At 46.5% G+C, this 23,232-nt stretch overlaps 1 protein-coding gene and 1 long non-coding RNA gene across 4 annotated transcripts in view; one reads left to right on the top strand and one right to left on the bottom strand.

The window, feature by feature from the left end:
• Nucleotides 1-23,232, top strand: part of HECTD2 (HECT domain E3 ubiquitin protein ligase 2) — a 258,294-nt gene that overhangs the window by 129,056 nt on the left and 106,006 nt on the right. For both annotated transcript variants that reach the window (XM_063961662.1, XM_063961660.1), the window contains exons 9-11: nucleotides 1-149; nucleotides 2,660-2,783; nucleotides 22,021-22,117. In XM_063961662.1, coding sequence (XP_063817732.1) covers nucleotides 1-149; nucleotides 2,660-2,783; nucleotides 22,021-22,117 — 370 coding nt within the window. The remainder of the gene's footprint in view (nucleotides 150-2,659; nucleotides 2,784-22,020; nucleotides 22,118-23,232) is intronic.
• LOC135056453 (uncharacterized) lies at nucleotides 49-23,232 on the bottom strand. Of its 2 annotated transcripts, none has more exons than XR_010243980.1 (3): nucleotides 22,835-23,232; nucleotides 1,557-1,642; nucleotides 49-122 (listed from the first exon to the last, which is right to left on the bottom strand). It is a non-coding gene; the product is annotated as an uncharacterized LOC135056453 (long non-coding RNA). The 2 variants fall into 2 exon arrangements; XR_010243981.1 differs by lacking the exon at nucleotides 22,835-23,232 and adding an exon at nucleotides 1,927-2,111.

Raw genomic sequence — 23,232 nt, 5'->3', positions numbered from 1 at the left:
GATGTCACAGAAACGGTTCAAGCAATTGGTTGACCGACTGCTACAGTTTATCTCCTTGCGCCTCTTTCCTGCCAAACCTGAAGAGTTTCCACCTCTAACAAAATGTACATGGTGGATTCCATCTGGAACCAAAGTTTTAGCATTGCTCAGTAAGTTTACAAAGTGTATTATATATATTTATGACCGCCAGTTGTGCAGTAAGTGGAATTAAAATACATGCTTTAATTACATAACTTCATGGTCTGTACTAACGTGACTGTACTCAGTTTTCTTGAAAATGCAATATGTTTCTTCCTCACATAATGTCATCTGGGAAAAATCATATCCACAGTCCCTTGGGTTGCTATACATCCAGTTAATAAACCCAATAAATACATATGGGCCCTCATTCCGAGTTGTTCGCTCGTTCTTTTTCATCGCATCGCAGTGAAAATCCGCTTAGTACGCATGCGCAAAGTTCGCACTGCGACTGCGCCAAGTAACTTTACTATGAAGAAAGTATTTTTACTCACGGCTTTTTCTTCGCTCCGGCGATCGTAATGTGATTGACAGGAAATGGGTGTTACTGGGCGGAAACACGGCGTTTCAGGGGCGTGTGGCTGAAAACGCTACCGTTTACGGAAAAAACGCAGGAGTGGCCGGAGAAACGGTGGGAGTGCCTGGGCGAACGCTGGGTGTGTTTGTGACGTCAACCAGGAACGACAAGCACTGAACTGATCGCACAGGCAGAGTAAGTCTGGAGCTACTCTGAAACTGCTAAGTAGTTAGTAATCGCAATATTGCGAATACATCGGTCGCAATTTTAAGAAGCTAAGATTCACTCCCAGTAGGCGGCGGCTTAGCGTGTGTAACTCTGCTAAATTCGCCTTGCGACCGATCAACTCGGAATGAGGGCCATGGTACATAACACAATCTCAACATGTTAGTAGCAGACTATACATGTTGTAAATGGTGGTCGGCATATATAAGAGAATCATGTAATGAAGTGGATTTCAAATGATATAATTCTATAAAACACCCCTTTGAAACCATATGTCAGAAGACCTATATAAGGCAAATATCTGCCAGAGCTCATGGACCTATTCAGAGCAAGAAGGTTGAGTAAGGGAGAACCACTGTGGCAGCTTTAAGGTGCACGGGATAGAGCACAAGAGCACTCTTGTGAGTAATGTAGATGGATCATGCAGATTAGATTCTTTCATAACGCGTTCCGTGGTGCAGAAGATCATGTCACATAATGGTGTAATGGTCACATCCACAAATTGTGGCTCACAGTTCCTTAAGTCAACATCACATCTTCAGCATTTGCTCATCATATGTATAAGATCAGTAATCTAAAAGTGTCACTACATATATTATGTATTACTAATGATTGGGTCGTGTAAGTAAACTGACCCTAACCCTCCCTTCCCGCAGTCTAACCATTTCTGCAGCTTTACCCTAGCCTTCCCCCACAGCCTAACTCTATTCCCCCCCCCCCCCCCTTACACACACACACACATAGCCTAACCATGCCTTCCCGGCAGCCTAACCCTAACCCTCCCCAGCATATTTACATTTGAGATTCCTGTTGTCCGGATTCCGGCGGCGGCATTCTGACAGGTTTCAGGATTCTGGCGCTGGTTTCCTGACCGCCGGCAACCTGTATGTCAGGATACCAAGTACATTCCATTATTAAACCTGTCTGTGGTTTTTATATTCCAGCTTTTAATTCAGTGTAAGACAACAAAGTATTTTTAAAATGACTTACACACAGCATGGTCCCTGCAGGCTCAGCAGAACCTTCCGACACATTTATTTAGGTTCATACATTTTCTGTATTCCAATAACAGCTGCATCAATTGTGCACTCTGCTACCTTATGACATTAAAAAGCTAATTCATGTCAGGACTTGCAAAGAAGCAGGGGGATGGTGTTGACGCTCACCTGGTGTGTGTATGGGTGTCAGCGAGTCTTGACACCCCTTTTAGAGTGGCCCCTGCATATGAGTGACACTGCCTGCACCTCCTTGTTTTTTCCTTGTTTTTTTCTCTTTGTCTTTTCCTTATTTTTCCATTGTTGTCTCATGGAGTTTTTTCCTTCAGTTATTTCATTGACTTTTAAGAGTAGATTCATACTGCCACCTAAGAAACATCAGGAAGCACTGTGATTTTCTATATTAGTCAGCAGCTAGATTGAATAAACCACATTTTTGTTCATCCACACATTGTACTGATTGATCATTCAATACTACACTATTTTTCTTCCTTTTTATCTCATACTCATGAATCATACACACACCAGGTGAGTGCCAACACCATCCCCCTGCTTCTTTGCATTATTTCTCACTGAGTCTGGACCACTCAGGGTGTTATAGCCGCACCCACATCAACATAGAACAGTATATTTTGCGCTGTTGCCTAACTACTTTTTTACCATGTCAGTACTTGCTTGTATACATTATGCACCGCTGTAGCCATGCATATGTGTTATGCTGCCACTTTCACATCAGAACTACTGTAGACAAATGAAAATGGAGTAATTCTGCCCGCCAGTTGGCTAGTATTGCTTTATGTGGGAGGTAAATTCTATATAACTTTAAGTATATTATGATATCTTGAATACTATGTTTACTCATGTTTGTTAATTTCTCCCAATGAATTCCAATATATTCCCACAGATGCTGCAAATGCACTTTGTATCCCACCACTGATTCCATACAATGATTTTTATAATTCGACCTTGGATCACATTGATCTCGTCGAAGACTATCAAACCTGGCAGTTTTATGGAAACACTCACAGGTCAGTATTTATTGTTTACCAGTCTATATATTTTTATTTTATATCTTTTGTACTACTAAAAAGGATTTATCTGGCAGAAAACATAAAAGGTTTGTGAGTGTGTAAAAATGACTCGCATACCAATGATGTTTTAGTTGATTTGACCAAACAATGTCTTTACTGAAAGCTAAAGCAGCATTTCCATGAAAAAAATGTTTGTATGTTTAACATAAATCTCTCTGGCAGCTATATAAAGCTGCATATTAGTTACCTCTTTTCCCCTGGTTTCTTTATGCTGCTATTAAGTATTGATAAATCTGTAGGTTTTGCATAGTGTTATGTCACTATCTTGGCACGTGGTTAGCAGTGAGGCCTTGGAACAACCCTCTGAGCTCTGTTTTCACTGTGATGTCTTCCTCCTTCCCTCTCTGCTATAACATGCTGAAAGTCTAGGTAACAGACTGACTGTATCTGCAGCCTTACTTGTTTTCCTTCCAGAGAGTTTTTGATAAGGAGACAAAGATTATGGGGGGAAAAATTTGAAAAATACATGCTTAAAAGTTACTTGCTATTTAAAAAAGAAAAAAAAACCTTCTACAGTATTTGGGATTGCTGTTGTAAATTAAGATTTTTCAACAGCACATACTTGGATAGTACAATAGAAAAATGTTATTTACTGACACTGCCAAATGGTAAATGTCTGCATTAACCTATAGCATTAGCAACTAATCAGCAATTAACGTCTGCCTGTACAGTACAAGTTAGACAATGAAAGCAAATGTTTTTGACTTGGTTGCTATGGTTTTATTGCATATTTGTGTGTTTTTTAAGCAATGTTAAAGGGTTTCTCAAAGATTAATAATTTTGGCACTGTAAAGCTGTTAGTTTAGTTGCCTTAAGCCCATTGGTAACTTGTTTTGTGGAGGCCCAAACAAACCAAGCACTTCAGCACAAAAGTGGCAGTTGTTGCTGAAGCACTTGGTTTGTTAAACTGTGTATGTTCTTTTTAATATCCAACATAAGGGTGGATGGGAGAGCTCAAGGACAATTGCATCTTGCACCAATTTTCTTTTCTACCACCGCTGTGTCGCAATGCTTCATAGATGTGCTATAAACTTCCATGTGTTTGTGCCGCTGCTCTGTCGTTTAGTAACCAGCTAGCTTACTGCAGCCTTTAGCCTAAACTGGGTGAAAACAATATTGTGAGGTGGTCAAAATGGAGTGAAAATAAGTGGAAATCACTGTTACTTAGGTTAAAATACTGTAGGAACAAAAATAGGCCCCAATTCTGTGATTTTAGCTTTTATTTTTTTTAAATCAATTTTGGGGGGGAAAAAAAATACAGCTCCAAAACCCAACAACAAATTACAACCAACACCAAAAACAGCAAAAATGGGCTGGCCCACATCTTTATTTATATCTTGCAAAGGCTGCAACTAAGACGTAATGCAAAATCCCCTTGGCAATGATATGTATCGCTAAGTGCATGGGTTTTTAGAGCAAGATGCCAGTGTTTGCAGTGGAGCTAAAATTTGCATAAAATGACCAAAGGAGTTGAGCTGAGCAAGAGAGCACCTTAATAAGTATTTCATTTTAAGGAGTAAGGTTATTGAAATGAGATAAGGGAATGGAGATGGCTTCATTTTAGAGGAGACCTTGCTATAAGGAGAGTTGTACAGCCATTTCCGCTATGCAAAAGACCTGAATTTTAAACAAACCCACCATGGAGGAGATACTGTACTTTCATTCTATATTAATAACTTTGAACCTTCCAGCTGGATTTCAACAGAAAAAAAGTTTCTAGGCTGTATTACAAAAAAAACAAAAAAACTTTTTTGAAGCAGTATTATAGTAAAAAAACTGAAAGGTTTAAAACAAATGGAAAAGGTGTGGTGAGAAGGTAGACTCTGAATATTTACACTTTTATGTAGTGACTGAAGGGGGGATGTAGGATCTGAGAACACGTGGAAGTTTTTATAGCAAGTGAGAACAAGTGGTATATAAGAAATTTTGGAGTTGCAAATGGTAGGTCTGAAAGGCGCCGGGAGGGCATTTTGGGGCAAGTGGAGGTCATTTTGTGAGAAGTGGAGGTTTGAGTGCATTTGGGGATATTTTGGAGTAAGTCAGGATCTGAGGGAAATGCATGAGTATTTTGTGGCATGTAAGGGTTTGGGGTACATAGAGTAAGTGACGATTGGTGATCTTTAGAAGCATATGAGTTGTTATTGCAATTAGTGAAATTCCAAATAATGTGCAGCCCTTTTGAAGGGTCACAAGTGCAGCCCTTGACCTTTTTTAGGATGCCAGTAAAATGAATATTTCTCTAACGTCCTAGTGGATGCTGGGGACTCCGTAAGGACCATGGGGAATAGACGGGCTCCGCAGGAGACTGGGCACTCTAAGAAAGATTTAGTACTACTGGTGTGCACTGGCTCCTCCCTCTATGCCCCTCCTCCAGACCTCAGTTAGAATCTGTGCCCGGACAGAGCTGGGTGCATTTTAGTCAGCTCTCCTGAGCTTGCTAATAAGAAAGTATTTTAGTTAGGTTTTTTATTTTCAGAGAGCTTCTGCTGGCAACAGACTCTCTGCTACGTGGGACTGAGGGGAGAGATGCAAACCTACTAACTGCGGCTAGGTTGCGCTTCTTAGGCTACTGGACACCATTAGCTCCAGAGGGATCGAACACAGGAACCTAACCTTGGTCGTCCGTTCCCGGAGCCGCGCCACCGTCCCCCTCGCAGAGCCAGAAGACAGAAGCCGGCGGGTTGAAGCAAGAAGACGTCAAAATCGGCGGCAGAAGACTCCTGTCTTCATATGAGGTAGCGCTCAGCACTGCAGCTGTGCGCCATTGCGCCCACACTAACCCACACACTCCGGTCACTGTAGGGCGCAGGGGGGGGGGCGCCCTGGGCAGCAATTGATAACCTCCTGGCAAAAGCAGCATATATACAGCTGGGCACTGTAATATGCATGAGCCCCCGCCATTAATTTTACACAAAATCTCGGGACAGAAGCCCGCCGCTGAGGGGGCGGGGCCTTCTTCCTCAGCACTCACCAGCGCCATTTTCTCTCCACAGCTCCGCTGAGAGGAAGCTCCCCAGGCTCTCCCCTGCAGACTCACGGTAGAAAGAGGGTAAAAAGAGAGGGGGGGCACATAAATTTAGCGCATTAATCATATATACAGCAGCTACTGGGTAAACACTAAGTTACTGTGTGATTCCCGGGTCATATAGCGCTGGGGTGTGTGCTGGCATACTCTCTCTCTGTCTCTCCAAAAGGCCTTGTGGGGGTCCTGTCCTCATATAGAGCATCCCCTGTGTGTGTGGTGTGTCGGTACGCGTGTGTCGACATGTTTGACGAGGAGGGCTATGTGGAGGCAGAGCAAGTGCAGATGAATGACGTGTCTCCGCCGACGGCGCCGACACCTGATTGGATGGATATGTGGAAGGTGTTAAATGATAATGTAAACTCCTTGCATAAAAGGTTGGATAAAGCTGATGCATTGGGACAGTCGGGGTCTCAGCCCATGCCTGATCCTACAGCGCAGAGGCCGTCAGGGTCTCAGAAGCGCCCACTATCCAAAATTGTTGACACAGATATCGACACGGATTCTGACTCCAGTGTCGATGACGATGATGCAAAATTGCAGCCTAAAATGGCTAAAGCCATCCGCTACATGATTATAGCAATGAAGGATGTATTGCATATATCAGAGGTAAACCCTGTCCCTGACAAGAGGGTTTATATGTATGGGGAGAAAAAGCAAGAGGTGACTTTTCCCCCTTCACATGAGTTAAATGAATTATGTGAAAAAGCGTGGGATTCCCCCGATAGGAAAGTGCTGATTTCCAAAAGGTTACTTATGGCATACCCTTTCCCGCCAACGGACAGGTTACGCTGGGAATCCTCCCCTAGGGTAGATAAAGCTCTGACACGCTTATCTAAGAAGGTGGCCCTGCCGTCACAGGATACGGCCGCCCTAAAGGATCCTGCCGATAGGAAGCAGGAAAGTATCCTGAAGTCTGTTTATACACATTCAGGTACTCTACTGAGGCCGGCAATTGCGTCGGCCTGGATGTGTAGTGCTGTAGCAGCATGGACAGATAATCTGTCTGAGGAACTGGATACCTTAGACAAGGATACCATTTTACTGACCCTGGGGCATATAAAAGACGCTGTCCTATATATGAGGGATGCCCAGAGGGACATTTGCCTACTGGGCTCTAGAATAAATGCAATGTCAATTTCTGCCAGAAGGGTCCTGTGGACTCGGCAATGGACAGGTGATGCCGACTCCAAAAAGCACATGGAGGTTTTACCTTACAAGGGTGAGGAATTGTTTGGGGAGGGTCTCTCGGACCTAGTTTCCACAGCTACGGCTGGGAAGTCAAATTTTTTGCCATATATTCCCTCACAGCCTAAGAAAGCACCGTATTACCAAATTCAGTCCTTTCGATCACAAAGAAGCAAGAAGGTCAGAGGTGCGTCCTTTCTTGCCAGAGGCAGGGGTAGAGGAAAGAAGCTGCACCATACAGCTTGTTCCCAGGAACAGAAGTCCTCCCCGGCTTCCACTAAATCCACCGCATGACGCTGGGGCTCCACAGGTGGAGCCAGGAGCGGTGGGGGCACGTCTTCGAAATTTCAGCCACCAGTGGGTTCGCTCACAGGTGGATCCCTGGGCTATTCAGATTGTGTCTCAGGGATACAAGCTGGAATTCGAAGAGATGCCCCCTCACCATTACCTCAAATCGGCCCTGCCAGCTTCCCCCATGAAACGGGAAGTAGTGTTAGCGGCAATTCACAGGTGGTAAATGTTCCCCTCCTTCAACAGGGAAGTGGATACTATTCCACAATGTTTGTGGTACCGAAACCGGACGGTTCGGTCAGACCCATATTGAATTTAAAGTCCCTGAACGTTTATCTGAAAAGATTCAAGTTCAAAATGGAATCGCTCAGAGCGGTCATTGCAAGCCTGGAAGAGGGGGATTTTATGGTGTCTCTGGACATCAAGGATGCTTACTTGCATGTCCCCATTTATCCACCTCATCAGGAGTACCTCAGATTTGTGGTACAGGACTGTCATTACCAATTCCAGACGTTGCCGTTTGGGCTCTCCACGGCACCGAGAATATTTACCAAGGTAATGGCGGAAATGATGGTGATCCTGAGAAAGCAAGGAGTCACAGTTATCCCATACTTGGACGATCTCCTCATAGAGGCGAGGTCCAGAGAGCAGTTGCTGATCAGCGTACCACACTCTCAGGAAGTGTTGCAGCAGCATGGCTGGATTCTGAATATCCCAAAGTCGCAGCTGATTCCTACGACGCGTCTGCCCTTTCTGGGCATGATTCTGGACACAGACCAGAAGAAGGTGTTTCTCCCGGCGGAGAAGGCTAAGGAGCTCGTGACTCTAGTCAGAGACCTCTTAAAACCGAAACAGGTGTCGGTGCATCACTGCACGCGAGTCCTGGGAAAGATGGTGGCAGCATACGAAGCCATTCCCTTCGGCAGGTTCCATGCGAGGATCTTTCAGTGGGATCTGTTGGACAAGTGGTCCGGATCGCATCTTCAGATGCATCGGCTGATCACCCTGTCCCCAAGGGCCAGGGTGTCTCTTCTGTGGTGGCTGCAGAGTGCTCACCTTCTCGAGGGCCGCAGGTTTGGCATACAGGACTGGGTCCTGGTGACCACGGATGCGAGCCTCCGAAGATGGGGGGCAGTCACTCAGGGAAGAAACTTCCAAGGGTTGTGGTCAAGTCAGGAGGCTTGTCTGCACATAAATATCCTGGAACTAAGGGCCATATACAACGCCCTGAGTCAAGCGGAGCCTCTGCTTCGCAACCAACCGGTGCTGATTCAGTCAGACAACATCACCGCAGTGGCTCATGTAAACCGCCAGGGCGGCACAAGAAGCAGAGTGGCGATGGCGGAAGCCACCAGGATTCTTCGTTGGGCGGAGAATCACGTGCAAGCACTGTCAGCAGTGTTCATTCCGGGAGTGGACAACTGGGAAGCAGACTTCCTCAGCAGGCACGACCTCCACCCGGGAGAGTGGGGACTTCATCACGAAGTCTTCACTCAGATTACAAATCGATGGGAACTGCCACAGGTGGACATGATGGCATCCCGTCTCAACAAAAAGCTACAAAGGTATTGCGCCAGGTCAAGAGACCCTCAGGCGATAGCTGTGGTCGCACTAGTAACACCGTGGGTGTTCCAGTCGGTCTATGTGTTTCCTCCTCTTCCTCTCATACCCAAGGTGCTGAGAATCGTAAGAAAAAGAGGAGTGAGAACAATACTCATTGTTCCGGATTGGCCAAGAAGGACTTGGTACCCGGAACTGCAAGAATTGCTCACAGAGGACCCATGGCCTCTGCCTCTCAGACAGGACCTGTTGCAACAGGGGCCCTGTCTGTTCCAAGACTTACCGCGGCTGCTTTTGACGGCATGGCGGTTGAACGCAGGATCCTAGCGGAAAAAGGCATTCCGGATGAAGTTATTCCTACGCTGATAAAGGCTAGGAAGGACATGACAGCAAAACACTATCACCGTATATGGCGAAAATATGTGGCCTTGTGTGAGGCCAGGAAGGCCCCTACAGAGGAATTCCAGCTGGGCCGGTTCCTGCACTTCCTATAGTCTGGAGTGACTATGGGCTTGAAGTTGGGGTCCATAAAGGTCCAGATTTCGGCCCTATCCATTTTCTTTCAAAAGGAACTGGCTTCTCTTCCTGAAGTTCAGACGTTTGTAAAGGGAGTGCTGCATATTCAGCCCCCTTTTGTGCCACCAGTGGCACCTTGGGATCTTAACGTGGTGTTGAGTTTCCTGAAATCTCACTGGTTTGAGCCACTTAAGACCGTGGAGTTAAAATATCTCACGTGGAAAGTGGTCATGCTATTGGCCTTAGCTTCGGCTAGGCGTGTGTCAGAATTGGCGGCTTTGTCATGTAAAAGCCCCTATCTGGTTTTCTATATAGACAGGGCAGAATTACGGACTCGTCCGCAATTTCTGCCGAAGGTGGTGTCATCTTTTCATTTGAACCAACCTATTGTGGTGCACTGCGGCTACTCGTGACTTGGAGGATTCCAAGTTGCTTGATGTAGTCAGGGCTTTGAAGATCTATGTAGCCAGGACGGCTGGAGTCAGGAAGACTGACTCGCTGTTTATCCTGTATGCATCCAACAAGCTGGGTGCTCCTGCTTCAAAGCAAACCATTGCTCGCTGGATCTGTAGCACGATTCAGCAGGCTCATTCTGCGGCTGGATTGCCGCATCCAAAATCAGTGAAAGCCCATTCCACAAGGAAAGTGGGCTCTTCTTGGGCGGCTGCCCGAGGGGTCTCGGCATTACAGCTTTGCCGAGCAGCTACTTGGTCGGGTTCAAACACATTTGCTAAGTTCTACAAGTTTGATACCCTGGCTGAGGAGGACCTTGTGTTTGCCCATTCGGTGCTGCAGAGTCATCCGCACTCTCCTGCCCGTTTGGGAGCTTTGGTATAATCCCCATGGTCCTTACGGAGTCCCCAGCATCCACTAGGATGTTAGAGAAAATAAGATTTTACTCACCGGTAAATCTATTTCTCGTAGTCCGTAGTGGATGCTGGGCGCCCGTCCCAAGTGCGGACTTTCTGCAATACGTGTATATAGTTATTGCTTAATAAAGGGTTATGTTATGTTGGCATCCATTGTTTGATGCTCTGTTGTTGTTCATACTGTTGACTGGGTAAGTTTATCACAAGTTATACGGTGTGATTGGTGTGGCTGGTATGAGTCTTACCCTGGATTCCAAAATCCTTTCCTTGTAATGTCAGCTCTTCCGGGCACAGTTTCCTTAACTGAGGTCTGGAGGAGGGGCATAGAGGGAGGAGCCAGTGCACACCAGTAGTACTAAATCTTTCTTAGAGTGCCCTGTCTTCCTGCGGAGCCCGTCTATTCCCCATGGTCCTTACGGAGTCCCCAGCATCCACTACGGACTACGAGAAATAGATTTACCGGTGAGTAAAATCTTATTTTCAGTTTCATAGATCCACAATAGCCTTCTATGTCTTATATGATTAGGCAAAATATACAGCTGTGTTTCTGTGCTGCCTATATTACTTGACATTTTTCCTGTGCTTTTAGCAAAGCATTTTGCATCTTTAGAGATAAATTGCAGAGGACTACAGCTGCCACATGGTGGCATTACATACTAAACAGTGTGCCATGCTGAACGTAAGCTCTACAATCTGATGCACTTTTACATGGTAAAATCAAGGGCACATACTGTATGTAATATTAGCAAGGAAGAACAACTGTCTTTTGTAGCACGTGTTCAAGTAAAACAAGGCAAGAAAGTTGTGATCAGATAATATTTTTACTTCCCTTCATCATGTAGAACAGCAGACAAAATTACAAGTTCCTGGTTGTACTGTTTCCTTTTATGGTAATACTTATTCCTTTAGATATCTCATCAGCCACACAGCAGCAACTTTTCATGTGATTACTATAATAGTAGCTGAGTAAACGGATATGATGATGGAAGTATAGTTATCCCTGTAATGTCCAGTATAGCCATATAAAAATAACAGTTCAGTCGGAATATATAAACCATAGCTCCCGACTTCTCATCTGTTCGAGATATTTTCTCTGTCCTCCATAGGGGATACTGGTGGAATGGTTTACTGTGGGTATAGATGGGTCCTATGGAGCCGGTGCACTTTAAATTTCTCAGTGGTGGTGTGTGCTGGCTCCTCGCCACTATACCACTCCTACAGCCAGTTCAGAATTTTGTGCCCTTAGAGCCGGGCACAGCTCTGGAGGTTCCAGAAAATTAGTTTTATGGTAAGAACTTACCTTTGCTAAAACTCTTTCTGCGAGGTACACTGGGCTCCACAAGGATAGGACAATGGGGTGTAGAGTAGGATCTTGATCCGAGGCACCAACAGGCTCAAAGCTTTGACTGTTCCCAGAATGCACAGCGCCGCCTCCTATATCACCCCGCCTCCCAGCGCAGGAGCTCAGTTTTTAGTTAACCAGCCCAATGCAGTAGCAGGAAAAGAGACGACAACGGTTAGTAGCCACATACACCACACTCTCATGACAGGAGAAGTGTCAGCGGCTAATGCCATACCAACCCAAAGAAGCTAAGTGCGTCAGGGTGGGCGCCTTGTGGAGCCCAGTGTACCTCGTAGAAAGAGTTTTAACAAAGGTAAGTTCTTACCATAAAACTCGTTTTCTGCTGCGGGGTACACTGGGCTCCACAAGGATTGGACAAATGGGATGTCCAAAAGCAGTTCCTTATGGGAGGGGACGCACTGTAGCGGCACAAGAACCCGGCGTCCAAAGGAAGCATACTGGGAAGCGGCAGTATCGAAGGCATACAACCTTATGAACGTGTTCCCTGAGGACCACATAGCCGCCTTGCACAATTGATCAAGGGTCGCACCACGTTGGGCCGCCCAAGAAGGTCCAACAGACAGAGTAGAATGGGCCTTAATGTGATCAGGAGCAGAGAGACCAGCCTTCACATAAGCATGCGCAATCACCATTCTAATCCATCTGGCCAGAGTTTGCTTGTGAGCAGGCCAGCCACGTTTGTGAAATCCAAACAAAACAAAGAGAGAATCAGATTTTCGAATAGAAGCAGTTCTCTTCACATAGATACGGAGAGCCCGTACCACATCCAAAGACTGCTCTTTGGGAGACAAACCAGGAGAGACAAAGGCCGGAACCACAATCTCCTGATTAAGGTGGAACGAAGAAACCACCTTAGGTAAATATCCGGGACGAGTCCTAAGAACCGCCCTGTCACGGGGAAAAATCAGATATGGGGAACTACAAGACAAGGCACCCAGATCCGACACTCTTCTAGCAGAGGCAATAGCCAGCAAGAACACCACCTTAAGGGAAAGCCACTTAAGGTCAGCTGAACCAAGAGGTTCAAATGGAGGCTCCTGCAACGCCTCCAAAACCACCAAGTCCCAAGGAGCCACAGGCGGGACAGAGGGAGGTTGAATACGCAACACACCCTGAGTGAAAGTATGAACATCAGGTAAAGTCGCAATTTGTCTCTGAAACCACACCGACAAGGCAGAAATATGAACCTTGAGGGAGGCCAGACGCAGGCCTAAATCTAGGCCTTGCTGCAGAAAAGCCAAAAGTAAGTCCGAGCAGAAGCTGGCTTCTGGGCCCGCAACATAGTTTGAATGACCACCTCAGAAAACCCTTTAGCCCTCAAGACGGAAGCTTCAAGAGCCACGCCGTCAAAGACAGCCGGGCTAGGTCCTGGTAGACACAGGGGCCCTGAACGAGGAGGTCTGGGCGTTGTGGAAGTAGAATTGGACGCTCTGACGATAGGCCCTGCAGGTCTGAGAACCAGTGCCGTCTGGGCCACGCTGGAGCTATGAGAAGCAGATTTCCTTTTTGTTGCTTGAACTTCCGAATTACCCTGGGCAGGAGTGACACCGGAGGGAACACATACGGCAGCCGAAACCTCCACGGCACCGCCAGTGCATCCACGAATGCTGCTTGAGGATCCCTTGTCCTTGCTCCGAAGACCGGAACCTTGTGATTGTGTCGAGACGCCATCAGATCCACGTCTGGAAGACCCCACTTTTCCGCGAGTAGTTGAAACACTTCTGGATGGAGGCCCCACTCACCGGCATGCACGTCCTGACGACTGAGAAAGTCCGCTTCCCAATTCAGGACTCCCGGAATTAATATTGCCGATATGGCCGCTAGATTGCGTTCCGCCCAACGTAGAATCCGTGAGACTTCCTTCATTGCCAAACGGCTTCGAGTGCCGTCTCGATGATTTATGTAAGCCACTGTGGTGGCGTTGTCCGACTGTACTTGAACAGGACGGTTCTGAATTAAATGCTGGGCCAGGTTCAACGCATTGAAGACCGCCCGCAATTCTAGACTGTTGATCGAGAGGAGAGATTCCTCCTTGGTCCACCGACCCTGAAGGGAGTGTTGCTCCAGCACCGCGCCCCAACCTCGTAGACCGGCATCTGTCGTCAACAGGACCCAGTTGGATATCCAGAAGGGACGACCCCTACACAATTGTTGGTCCCGGAGCCACCAGTGTAGCGACAGACGGACCTCCGGAGTCAAGACGATCATTTGAGATCTGATCCGGTGAGACAGGCCATCCCACTTGGCTAGAATCAGCCTCTGTAGGGGGCGAGAATGGAATTGAGCATACTCCACCATGTCGAATGCTGATACCATTAGGCCCAGCACCTGCATCGCCGAATGTTTCGACACTTGCGGACGAGAAAGGAAGCAACGAATCCTGTCCTGAATCTTCAGGACTTTCTCCTGAGACAAGAATAACCTCTGGTTGTGAGTGTCCAACAACGCTCCCAGGTGCACCATACTCTGAGCAGGGACCAGGGAGGATTTCTTCCAGTTGATGAGCCACCCGTGGGCTTGTAGAAACCGGACCGTCATATCCAGATGACGCAGGAGAAGATCTGGGGAATTTGCCAGGATTAACAAGTCGTCCAGATACGGCAGTATCCTGACCCCTTGACGGCGGAGTACCACCGTCATCACCGCCATAACTTTGGTGAAGACTCACGGAGCCGTTGTTAAATCAAAAGGTAACGCCCGAAACTGGTAATGTAGGTTGCCAATAGCGAACCTCAGGTATTGTTGATGTGACACTGCTATAGGAATATGCAGGTAAGCATCCTGTATGTCCAGGGAGACCATGTAGTCCCCAGGTTCCAAGGCCAGAACTATAGAACGAAGGGTTTCCATACGGAGCTTGGAAACCTTCACAAACCTGTTCAATGCCTTGAGGTTGAGAATGGGCCGGGAGGACCCATTCGGTTTCGGGACTAGAAACAGCGGAGAATAGTACCCCCGGCCCCTCTGAGCAAGAGGCACCTGTACGACAACTCCTGTATCCAGCAGGGTCTGTAGAGTTTTTACCTTTGTCTGGTCCAAAGGGACGTCTGTCTGGCAAAATCGATGATGGGGTCGGTATTTGAAGGCTATGGCGTAACCTCGAGTGACGACTTCCCTTACCCAGGCATCTGAAGTGGTCTTCCACCATTCCTGGGTATACCCTAGAAGCCGGCCCCCCACCCTGGGATCCCCCAGGGGGGAGGCCCACCCCGTCATGCGTCAGGCTTATCGGTCTTGGCAGCTGGCTGACGGGCAGCCCAGGCTCTTTTGGGCTTCGGCTTACCAGGTTTGGAAGTGCGGGCCTGCTTATGGTACGCCTGACCTTTTGCTTTACCTGAAGGACGAAAGGGGCGAAAGAACGTACCTTTAGCCTTCGACACAGAAGGAGCGGTATTAGGCAGACAGGCAGTTTTGGCAGTAGCCAAGTCAGCCACAATCTTATTTAAGTCCTCCCCAAACAGAATATCTCCCTTGAAAGGGAGTACCTGCAGGGTTTTCCTAGAGTCCAGATCCACAGACCAGGATCTCAGCCACAATATCCGATGAGCCAGGACTGACGTAGTAGAGGCCTTGGCTGCTAGGATACCGGCATCAGAAGCCGCCTCTTTAATATATCGAGAAGCTGTGACAATATATGACAAGCATTGTCTAGCATGGTCAGAAGAGATTTCAGCTTCTAACTCCAAGGCCCATGCTTCAATAGCCTCTGCAGCCCATGTAGCTGCAATAGTGGGCCTTTGTGCAGCACCCGTGAGGGTGTAAATCGCTTTCAGACAACCCTCCACACGTTTATCCGTAGGCTCTTTTAGAGACGTGACGGTAGTGACAGGTAGAGCTGAGGAAACCACCATCCTAGCCACATGTGAGTCTACTGGAGGAGGCGTTTCCCAATTTTTAGACAGCTCTGGCGCGAGGGGATAGCGAGCCAGCATCTACTTTTGAGGCACAAACTTCGTACCCGGATTTTCCCAGGGTTCCTGACGTATATCCACTAGGTGGTCAGAGTGAGGTAAAACTTGCTTAACCACCTTCTGACGCTTGAGCCTATCTGGTTTCTTAGGAGGGACGGATGGCTCGGGATCATCCGTAATCTGCAGAATTAACTTAATAGCCTCCAAGAGGTCAGGAATATCCACATGTGAACTACCCTCCCCATCAGCCGTATCTGAGTCAGAACCTAAGGGGTCAGTAAATGTGCCGTCTTCATCAGACGAGGTGTCAGTGACAGAAGTGGATTGTGAGGAGATAAGCGCTCGCTTAGAGGACCTCTTGGACTTAGGCGAACGTTGGTCAGACTTTTTAGTAGTCAAGGACTGGTTCAACTTCTTTAATTGAGCAGATAAATCGCCCGCCCACGGCGGGTTAGCTGCAGGGACCACATACGGTTGTACCGGCATTGGGGGTCCCATAGGGGGAGTTAGTTTATGAACTAGCGTATGCAGAAGCGTGGAAAAAGCGGCCCACGGTGGGTCAGTATGTGCCTCCGTTGCCACAGTCCCACTGGGGGGCAAGGAGCCCCCAGAACCAGAGCCCACAGCTGCTATATTCTCCTCATATGGCCCCGTGGCGTCAGCAACACCGGCAATGTGTTCAGCCCCAGAACCGTTACCCTCCGAAGCAGACATGATATAACTTGCAGTATGAGGTTAACACAGTACAATTATCAGCAGCACTATACCTCTGAACCCAAACCTCTGCGCAGTGTAGTCAGCACTAGCAGAGATAAAGGAGAGATATGGTGACTAAATCACAGAGAAAAATACGTAATACAGTATATCTTTGTGAAAATCCTATATTAGATAACACCTGACGCACCAAGCCCCCTCAGGTTATGGAATATAGGGATAGCAGATTGAGTGAAAGACACGAAATGGACACCACCCAGCTATCAATGCACACACAAATAGTCACAGTTTGTACAATGCAGAGGTTATTACTGACAATAATACTGCACTGGACTAGCTTATACAGCTATATAACAATAGATATAACAGTACACAGTAAGAACAGGATGTATATAACAGGGTAATTGTACTATAAAACCATGACTAAGTGCACTCTTTCTTAACTATCACTGTCTAAAAAGGCAGGTAGAATACTTAAGTGTCATGTAAAGGCACAGCGCTGACAACCAGGCGGCTTTACATAGGAGGATTTGCCCAAGCAGTCCCAGGAACAGTGAGCTGAGGGATAATGGCGCCACAGACACTGACTGGGAGTGAGGAAAGACAGATATGCAGCTCCAGGGCGGGAACACTTGCTAGAAATGGCGGGCTGGGGGTGGGGCTTCAGGTCTAAGCCTTATCCCCTCTGCTGGCAAAACCACCGGGTACTGTGGCCGATATAAGAATTGGTTTAGAGAGAAAACCTGACCTGTGCCCATGCCCTGGTGATCTAGTGGGATCGCCTGTATCCACAGTGTCCACCGCCAGCGCGCGCGGCCCGCCTCCCACTGACCGCGCCGGATTGCGATAAAGACTGGGTCCTCCCGAAGCCCCAGCCGTGTGTGTCTAACGTGAAGAAAACCGGAGCCTCCGCTGTAGGTACCCGGCAACCAGGAATCGGGAGTGTACAGCGACGCTGGGGAGAGCTGGAGCTGCAGCAGTGAATGTCTCCTGACATTTATCACCGCTGCTGCCCTTGAAGTCTTCACTTTTTACCTCATAAAAAGCTTTTCTGAGGGCTGCTTGGAGCAGCCCTTCTGTTAAGTGCCTGCTTACTGCAGCACCAACTTACAAAACTGAGCTCCTGTGCTGGGAGGCGGGGTGATATAGGAGGCGGCGCTGTGCATTCTGGGAACAGTCAAAGCCTTGAGCCTGTTGGTGCCTCGGATCAAGATCCTACTCTACACCCCATTGTCCAATCCTTGTGGAGCCCAGTGTACGCCGCAGCAGAAAAGAAGATTTATTGTTTTACTTTTATTTTATTTTGTATTTGTTATGTTTGGGTAGGCAGCTGTCTTACTGCCTACCCGCACCATGGGAGTTCTGAAGGGGATCCGTGCCCACCTAATAGAGAGGTGACAGCACGGATCCCTGAATGCTGGGAAGCTCACACCGCAGCCATAGAGGGCTGCACTGGAGCTCCCGCAGCATCACCTCAGAGCAGCTGAAGACAGCGGCGGTATGTAGAAACCGGGACCCCGCTAGAGGGGCTCCGGTGAATTAAGTTTTAAAAGTCGCGCCAGGGACAGTGTAACAGAAGCGCGGAGAGTGGGCCATTGAGCAGCGAAGTTTACTGTGACGCGCTGCGGCCGCGCTGTCTGTGCAGAGACAAGAGATGCGCCATTATCCTGATCGCCTCAGCTCCAGTTAAGCGGACCGCGTCCGGACCAAGCACCTCTAGCCAGGTTTACTGTGGGGTGTAGAGGGGTTCAGGAGTGCGGGCCAGAGTGTTACTCTGTTTGCATTTTAGGAACTGCCTTGCCAGATCAAACGGCTTTTAAGGGCAGGTGTGTGTGGTTATGTGTGTGTGTTTTTTTTTATTTATCTTGTCAGACAGACTTGTTTTTTTTCTGTGAATGTGTACATACTAGACACAGGTGTAGTAATGTCTGTTAGAAGCACAACATCTACGGGCTCCCAGAAGCTTTTTACATGCAAGGGATGTTCTGCAAAATTTACGCAGAATTCTTCAGAGGTATCCCTATTTCGTGAATTATGTTTAGAGGAATCTTCTTTCCAGAGGGCAAGTAGATCCCAGGAGACCCCCCACCTTGGATGGCAGCTCTTACTGGTATTATGTCCGATATCTCATCAGAGCTTACAGCAGCCAGATCACCGCCAGAACCAGTCTGGGCTTAATCCTTAAAACAATCAGTAGATTCCTTAGCTTTAGCTATGGGAAAAACTACACCGGTCCCTCCTTTACCTGCTCAAACAGTTTCAGGAAGCATGGTTACATCCTGATAAGAAATTCAGATTCCTAAAAGAATTCTGTTGTCATTTCCTTTTCCACCAGACAGGAAATTGTGGGGACAACCGTCATTGGTAGATCCTTCAGTCTGCAGGTTCTCAAAGAAGATAGTTCTCCCAGTACCAGGAGCTACTACCCTTAAAGATCCCTAGACAAAAAGGTGGAACACATCTTGAAATCAATCTATACCGCTGCAGGAGTTGCACTGAGACCAGTAATTGCAAGTTGTTGGGTGAATAAGGCTATGGAGATTTGGGCGCAAGGCCTGATATCAGGTTTGCAAGAAGGAAAACCTGAAGAGGAATTAATCCAACTAGCCCAACATATTCAGGAATCGGCAGCCTTTGTATTTGAAGCTTCTAGAGAAACAGGGTTGCTTAACTCTAGAATTTCGGCAATGGCTGTTTCAGCTCGTAGAGCTTTATGGTTATGTCAGTGGACAGAGTCCAAGCATGGGGTTGAAGGCCTGCCATTTATTGGAGAAACTTTGTTTGGTGAAGAGTTAACAAAGTGGATATCATAAGTAACAGCGGGAAAATCCAATTTTCTTCCGTCAGCAGTCCTGCCGCCCAGACGCATATTTAGTGGGCCTACGTTTCATTCCTTTCATCCCACTAGATTCAGAGGAAAAGCCAGGGGAGCGTCCAATGCCGCTAGAGGCAACAGAGGCAGAGGACATCAACCAACTGCCCCAGCCACACAAGAACAAAAGACTGTACCTAAGACCTCGGCATGACGTCATGACATCTCACCTAGGAGATCCCAGGGTGCGGGCACGGCTAAGGAATTTCAGTCAGGTTTGGGTAGAGTCTTGTCAAGACGCCTGGGTCCAAGATCATATTTGTCAAGGGTACAAAATAGAGTTTCAGATTACTCCGCCTCAAAGATATTTCACCTCCAGTTTGCCAGCTTCTTTGGAGGCTCGTTTAACTCTCTAGTCGGCTATTCAGAGACTTCTGGAAGCAGGAGTCATAATCCCCATACCAGAAGAACTGGGGGGGCGGTGACGCAGGGTCATCCGTTCCAAGGAAAATGGTATGTACAGGAGTCCAGACTTCCTATAAACATTTTGGAGTTAAGAGCAATTTTCAGGCTTTTCATCTCCTACGAGGGCACGCCATTCAGATTCAATCAGACAACGCCACGGCAGTTGCATATGTCAACCGACAGGGTGGAACCAAAATCAGAGGTACAATAAAGGAAGTCACCAGGATTCTTTATTGGGTGAGTGGGGACTTCACCCTCAGGTGTTTCAACAGATTGTGATGCGTTGGGGTCGTCCACAGATAGACATTATGGCATCTCACCACAACAGGAAGCTAAACAGGTATTGCTCAAGAACAAAGACCCAGAGGCAGAAGCCGTGGATGCGTTGACGATTCCTTGGGTATTTCAGAAGATATACCTGTTTCCCCCATATCCTCTAATACCACGGGTATTAAAGAAAATCAAGAAGGAAGGAGTAGTAGCTATTCTGATTGCTCCGGCTTGGCCTCGCAGAGCGTGGTATGCAAATCTCAGGGCTCTGTTATCCAGATAGATCTGTTGCAACAGGGTCCGTTTCTCTTTCCAAACTTACGAAGGCTTCATTTAACGGCATGGCTACTGAAAGGGATATATTAGCCAGGCATGGTATTTCCCGCTCAGTCATTCCTACTATGTTAAAAGCTAGGAAGGAGGTTACTTCAAAACATTATCATCGGATCTGGAAGGCATATATAGGCTGGTGTGAAAACAGACATTACCAACCAGATGTTTTTAAATTCGGAAGATTCTTTCAATTTTTTACAGACAGGTGTGGATGCAGGACTACGTCTCGGGTCTCTCAAAGTCCAGATATCGGCCCTATCTGTATTTTTCCATAGATGCCTGGCCAACTTACCAGAAGTCCAGACCTTTCTCCAGGGAGTACTTCATATTCAGCCTCGATTTGTGCCACCTACGGCACGCTGGGACTTACATTTGTTGGAATTTCTGCAATCTTCATTGTTCGAACCATTAGAGTCGACAGAATTGAAATATTTGACTTGGAAAACAGTTACTCTGTTGGCTTTAGCATCAGCTAGACGAGTTTATGATCTCAGAGCGTTGTCATGCAAGTCGCCCTATTTAATTTTCCATCCTGACAGGGCGGAACTTCGCACCAAGCGTTTTTTACTTCCAAAAGTGATAACCGCTTTTCATATCAATCAACCGATTGTGGTTCCAGTAATAACAGATCCTGCTGTGGCACCATTCATGTTAGATGTTGTACGGGCTCTCAAAATCTATGTACACTCTACTAAGGATATTAGTAAAACGGATTCCTTTTTTATCCTGTATGATGCTCCTAAAAGAGGTCTTCCTGCCTCGAAACAGACGCTTACTTGAAGGCTTCCTTACCGTTACCTCTCTTGGTTAGGGCCCACTCTACCGCTCAGTTGGGTCTTCTTGGGCAGGAGGTCAGGATCCAACACTTTCGTTATATTTTATCAATTTGACACACTGGCATCGGAGGACTCTCCATTTGCACATTCCATGTTACAGGCAGTACAGCACGTTCCCACATGGGGTAACAGCTTTGGGACGTCCCCACAGTATACCATTCCACCAGGATTTCCTATGGAGGACAGAGAAAATGGGATTTTGGTACTTACCGGTAAATCCTTTTCTCGGAGTCCGTAGGCGATACTGGGCGCCTGCCCGTGCTGGGTCTTTTTTTCTACAAACTTCATTGATTGAAAGTGTGGATTGAGGCTTTGTTTATAGAGTAGGTTCTAAGTTATATAGTTGGGCTCTTTCTTGACCTTTCCTATTCCTTTTCCTTTCCAAGTTGCTCCATTTCTTCTGGCACAGTATTCTAGACTGGCTGTAGGAGGGGCATAGTGGGGAGAAGCCAGCACACACCATCACTGAGAAATTTAAAGTGCACCAGCTCCATAGGACCCCATCTATACCCACAGCAAACCATTCCACCAGTATCCCCTATGGACTTCGAGAAAAGGATTTACCGATAAGTACCAAAATCCGACAGGGTCTCTAGATGGACTGGGTCTTTAGGTCGACATGGTCTAAGTCGACAGGTCAAAAGGTTTAGGTCGACATGAGTTTTTTTATGCTTATTTTGTGTCGTTTTCTTCGTAGAGTGACCGGGAACCCCAATTAGTGCACCGTGTCGCCTCGCATGGCTCGCTTCGCTCGCCATGCTTCAGGCGATTACCGTTCCAATCGTAGTCCACGTGGATCGTAAAGTATGAAAAGGTTCAAAAAAAAGAAAAAAATTGTGAAACGCTCATGTCGACCTTTTGACCTGTCGACCTAGAACAGGTCGGCCTAGAGACCCTGTGGACTTAGTTACTGTCGACCAATAGTGGTCAACTTAGATAGTGTCAACCCAGTTACTGTCGACCTAGAGACCGGATCCCAATTTGTACTCCATTAGCTAACAGTGTGCCTGCTTATTTCTTTTAGATTTTCATTCTGTCAGTTTCCATTTGTCATCTCCATTGCCGCCAAAAAGGTCATCATTCAGAAGGACTCTGAGCAGCAGATGATCAGCATTGCACGGGTAAGTCAAGCTTACATTTTAAAGTTACAAAGTCTGTGTATGGATTCATAGGCCAACTGCTGGATTTGGGACTGATTGCAGAATGATCTGCAAAATTTGTTTCACAATGGTGCATAAAATTGTCGGTGCACTGCAATAACTGAACATAATTGTTGCTATTTATTTTTCTTTTTAATTGTGTTGCAGAATGTTATAGTAATGCAATTTACTGAGATTAATGGCTGTGTCTTTATTTATAGCAGTTGTACAATCATCTTTCAGCAAAATCTTAATAAAATAATAGTTATCACAAAAAAAGACTTACAGAGAAGACAAGATAACCCTGGTAGGGAGCACTCTTATCTGAGGTAACACAGTGATTTTTAGTATTTAATAAAACAATCATAAAATTACAAATTTTATTAAGTATGCCTTAAAAAGATTATTTATCAATCTACAAAAACCTGTGTGAATACACTGATAAATATGTGATCATATGCGAAAATATGTTGGAAAATATATGTATTCTTATCTAAATGACCTCCGTCAGAAAAATGAAATACATTAAGGTCCGTCTGCGTAATAATTCCCTTAGTACAAATGTGTTGGGAAGTGAAAGTATATTTAAAAATTAAATAGTGTGACCATCATCTTATCAATTGTATAGCCCATATACAGGTTTCTCAGGGCGATTAGTTTGAATCATGGGTCACTGATTGGTTATTTTAATTGGGTCACCTGTACAGCAGTATGGGTCCCTGTTGTCAACGAAAGATATCTGTAGGGCTGTTAGCGGTGGACATAAACATATCATCCACCGGCCGTGTGATATCGCCACCTGTGTAAGAAAATGGTTAGTTAATATTAGATCACACACATGTATACTAAATGCAGGGGTATGCGACCCTGGTATTTAGACACAATTGCCCAAAAGTGACACAATTGCTCTATATCAAATAGTCATGTGTTGATCACTCAAAAACAGAAGCAAAGCAATTTATCATACCTCAATTACTCAGTAGCTGCACAACAGTTATAAAGTGCTGGATTAATAACATATATACCTCAATTCTCAGCAATTTACCAATTAGTTTCAGAATGCTGAGTTAATACAATAGATATTGATAAATAAATTA

The sequence above is a fragment of the Pseudophryne corroboree genome, chromosome 3 (assembly GCF_028390025.1).
Source record: "Pseudophryne corroboree isolate aPseCor3 chromosome 3, aPseCor3.hap2, whole genome shotgun sequence".
NCBI classification, from domain to species: domain Eukaryota; kingdom Metazoa; phylum Chordata; class Amphibia; order Anura; family Myobatrachidae; genus Pseudophryne; species Pseudophryne corroboree.
This window is presented reverse-complemented; position numbering and strand designations above follow the sequence as displayed.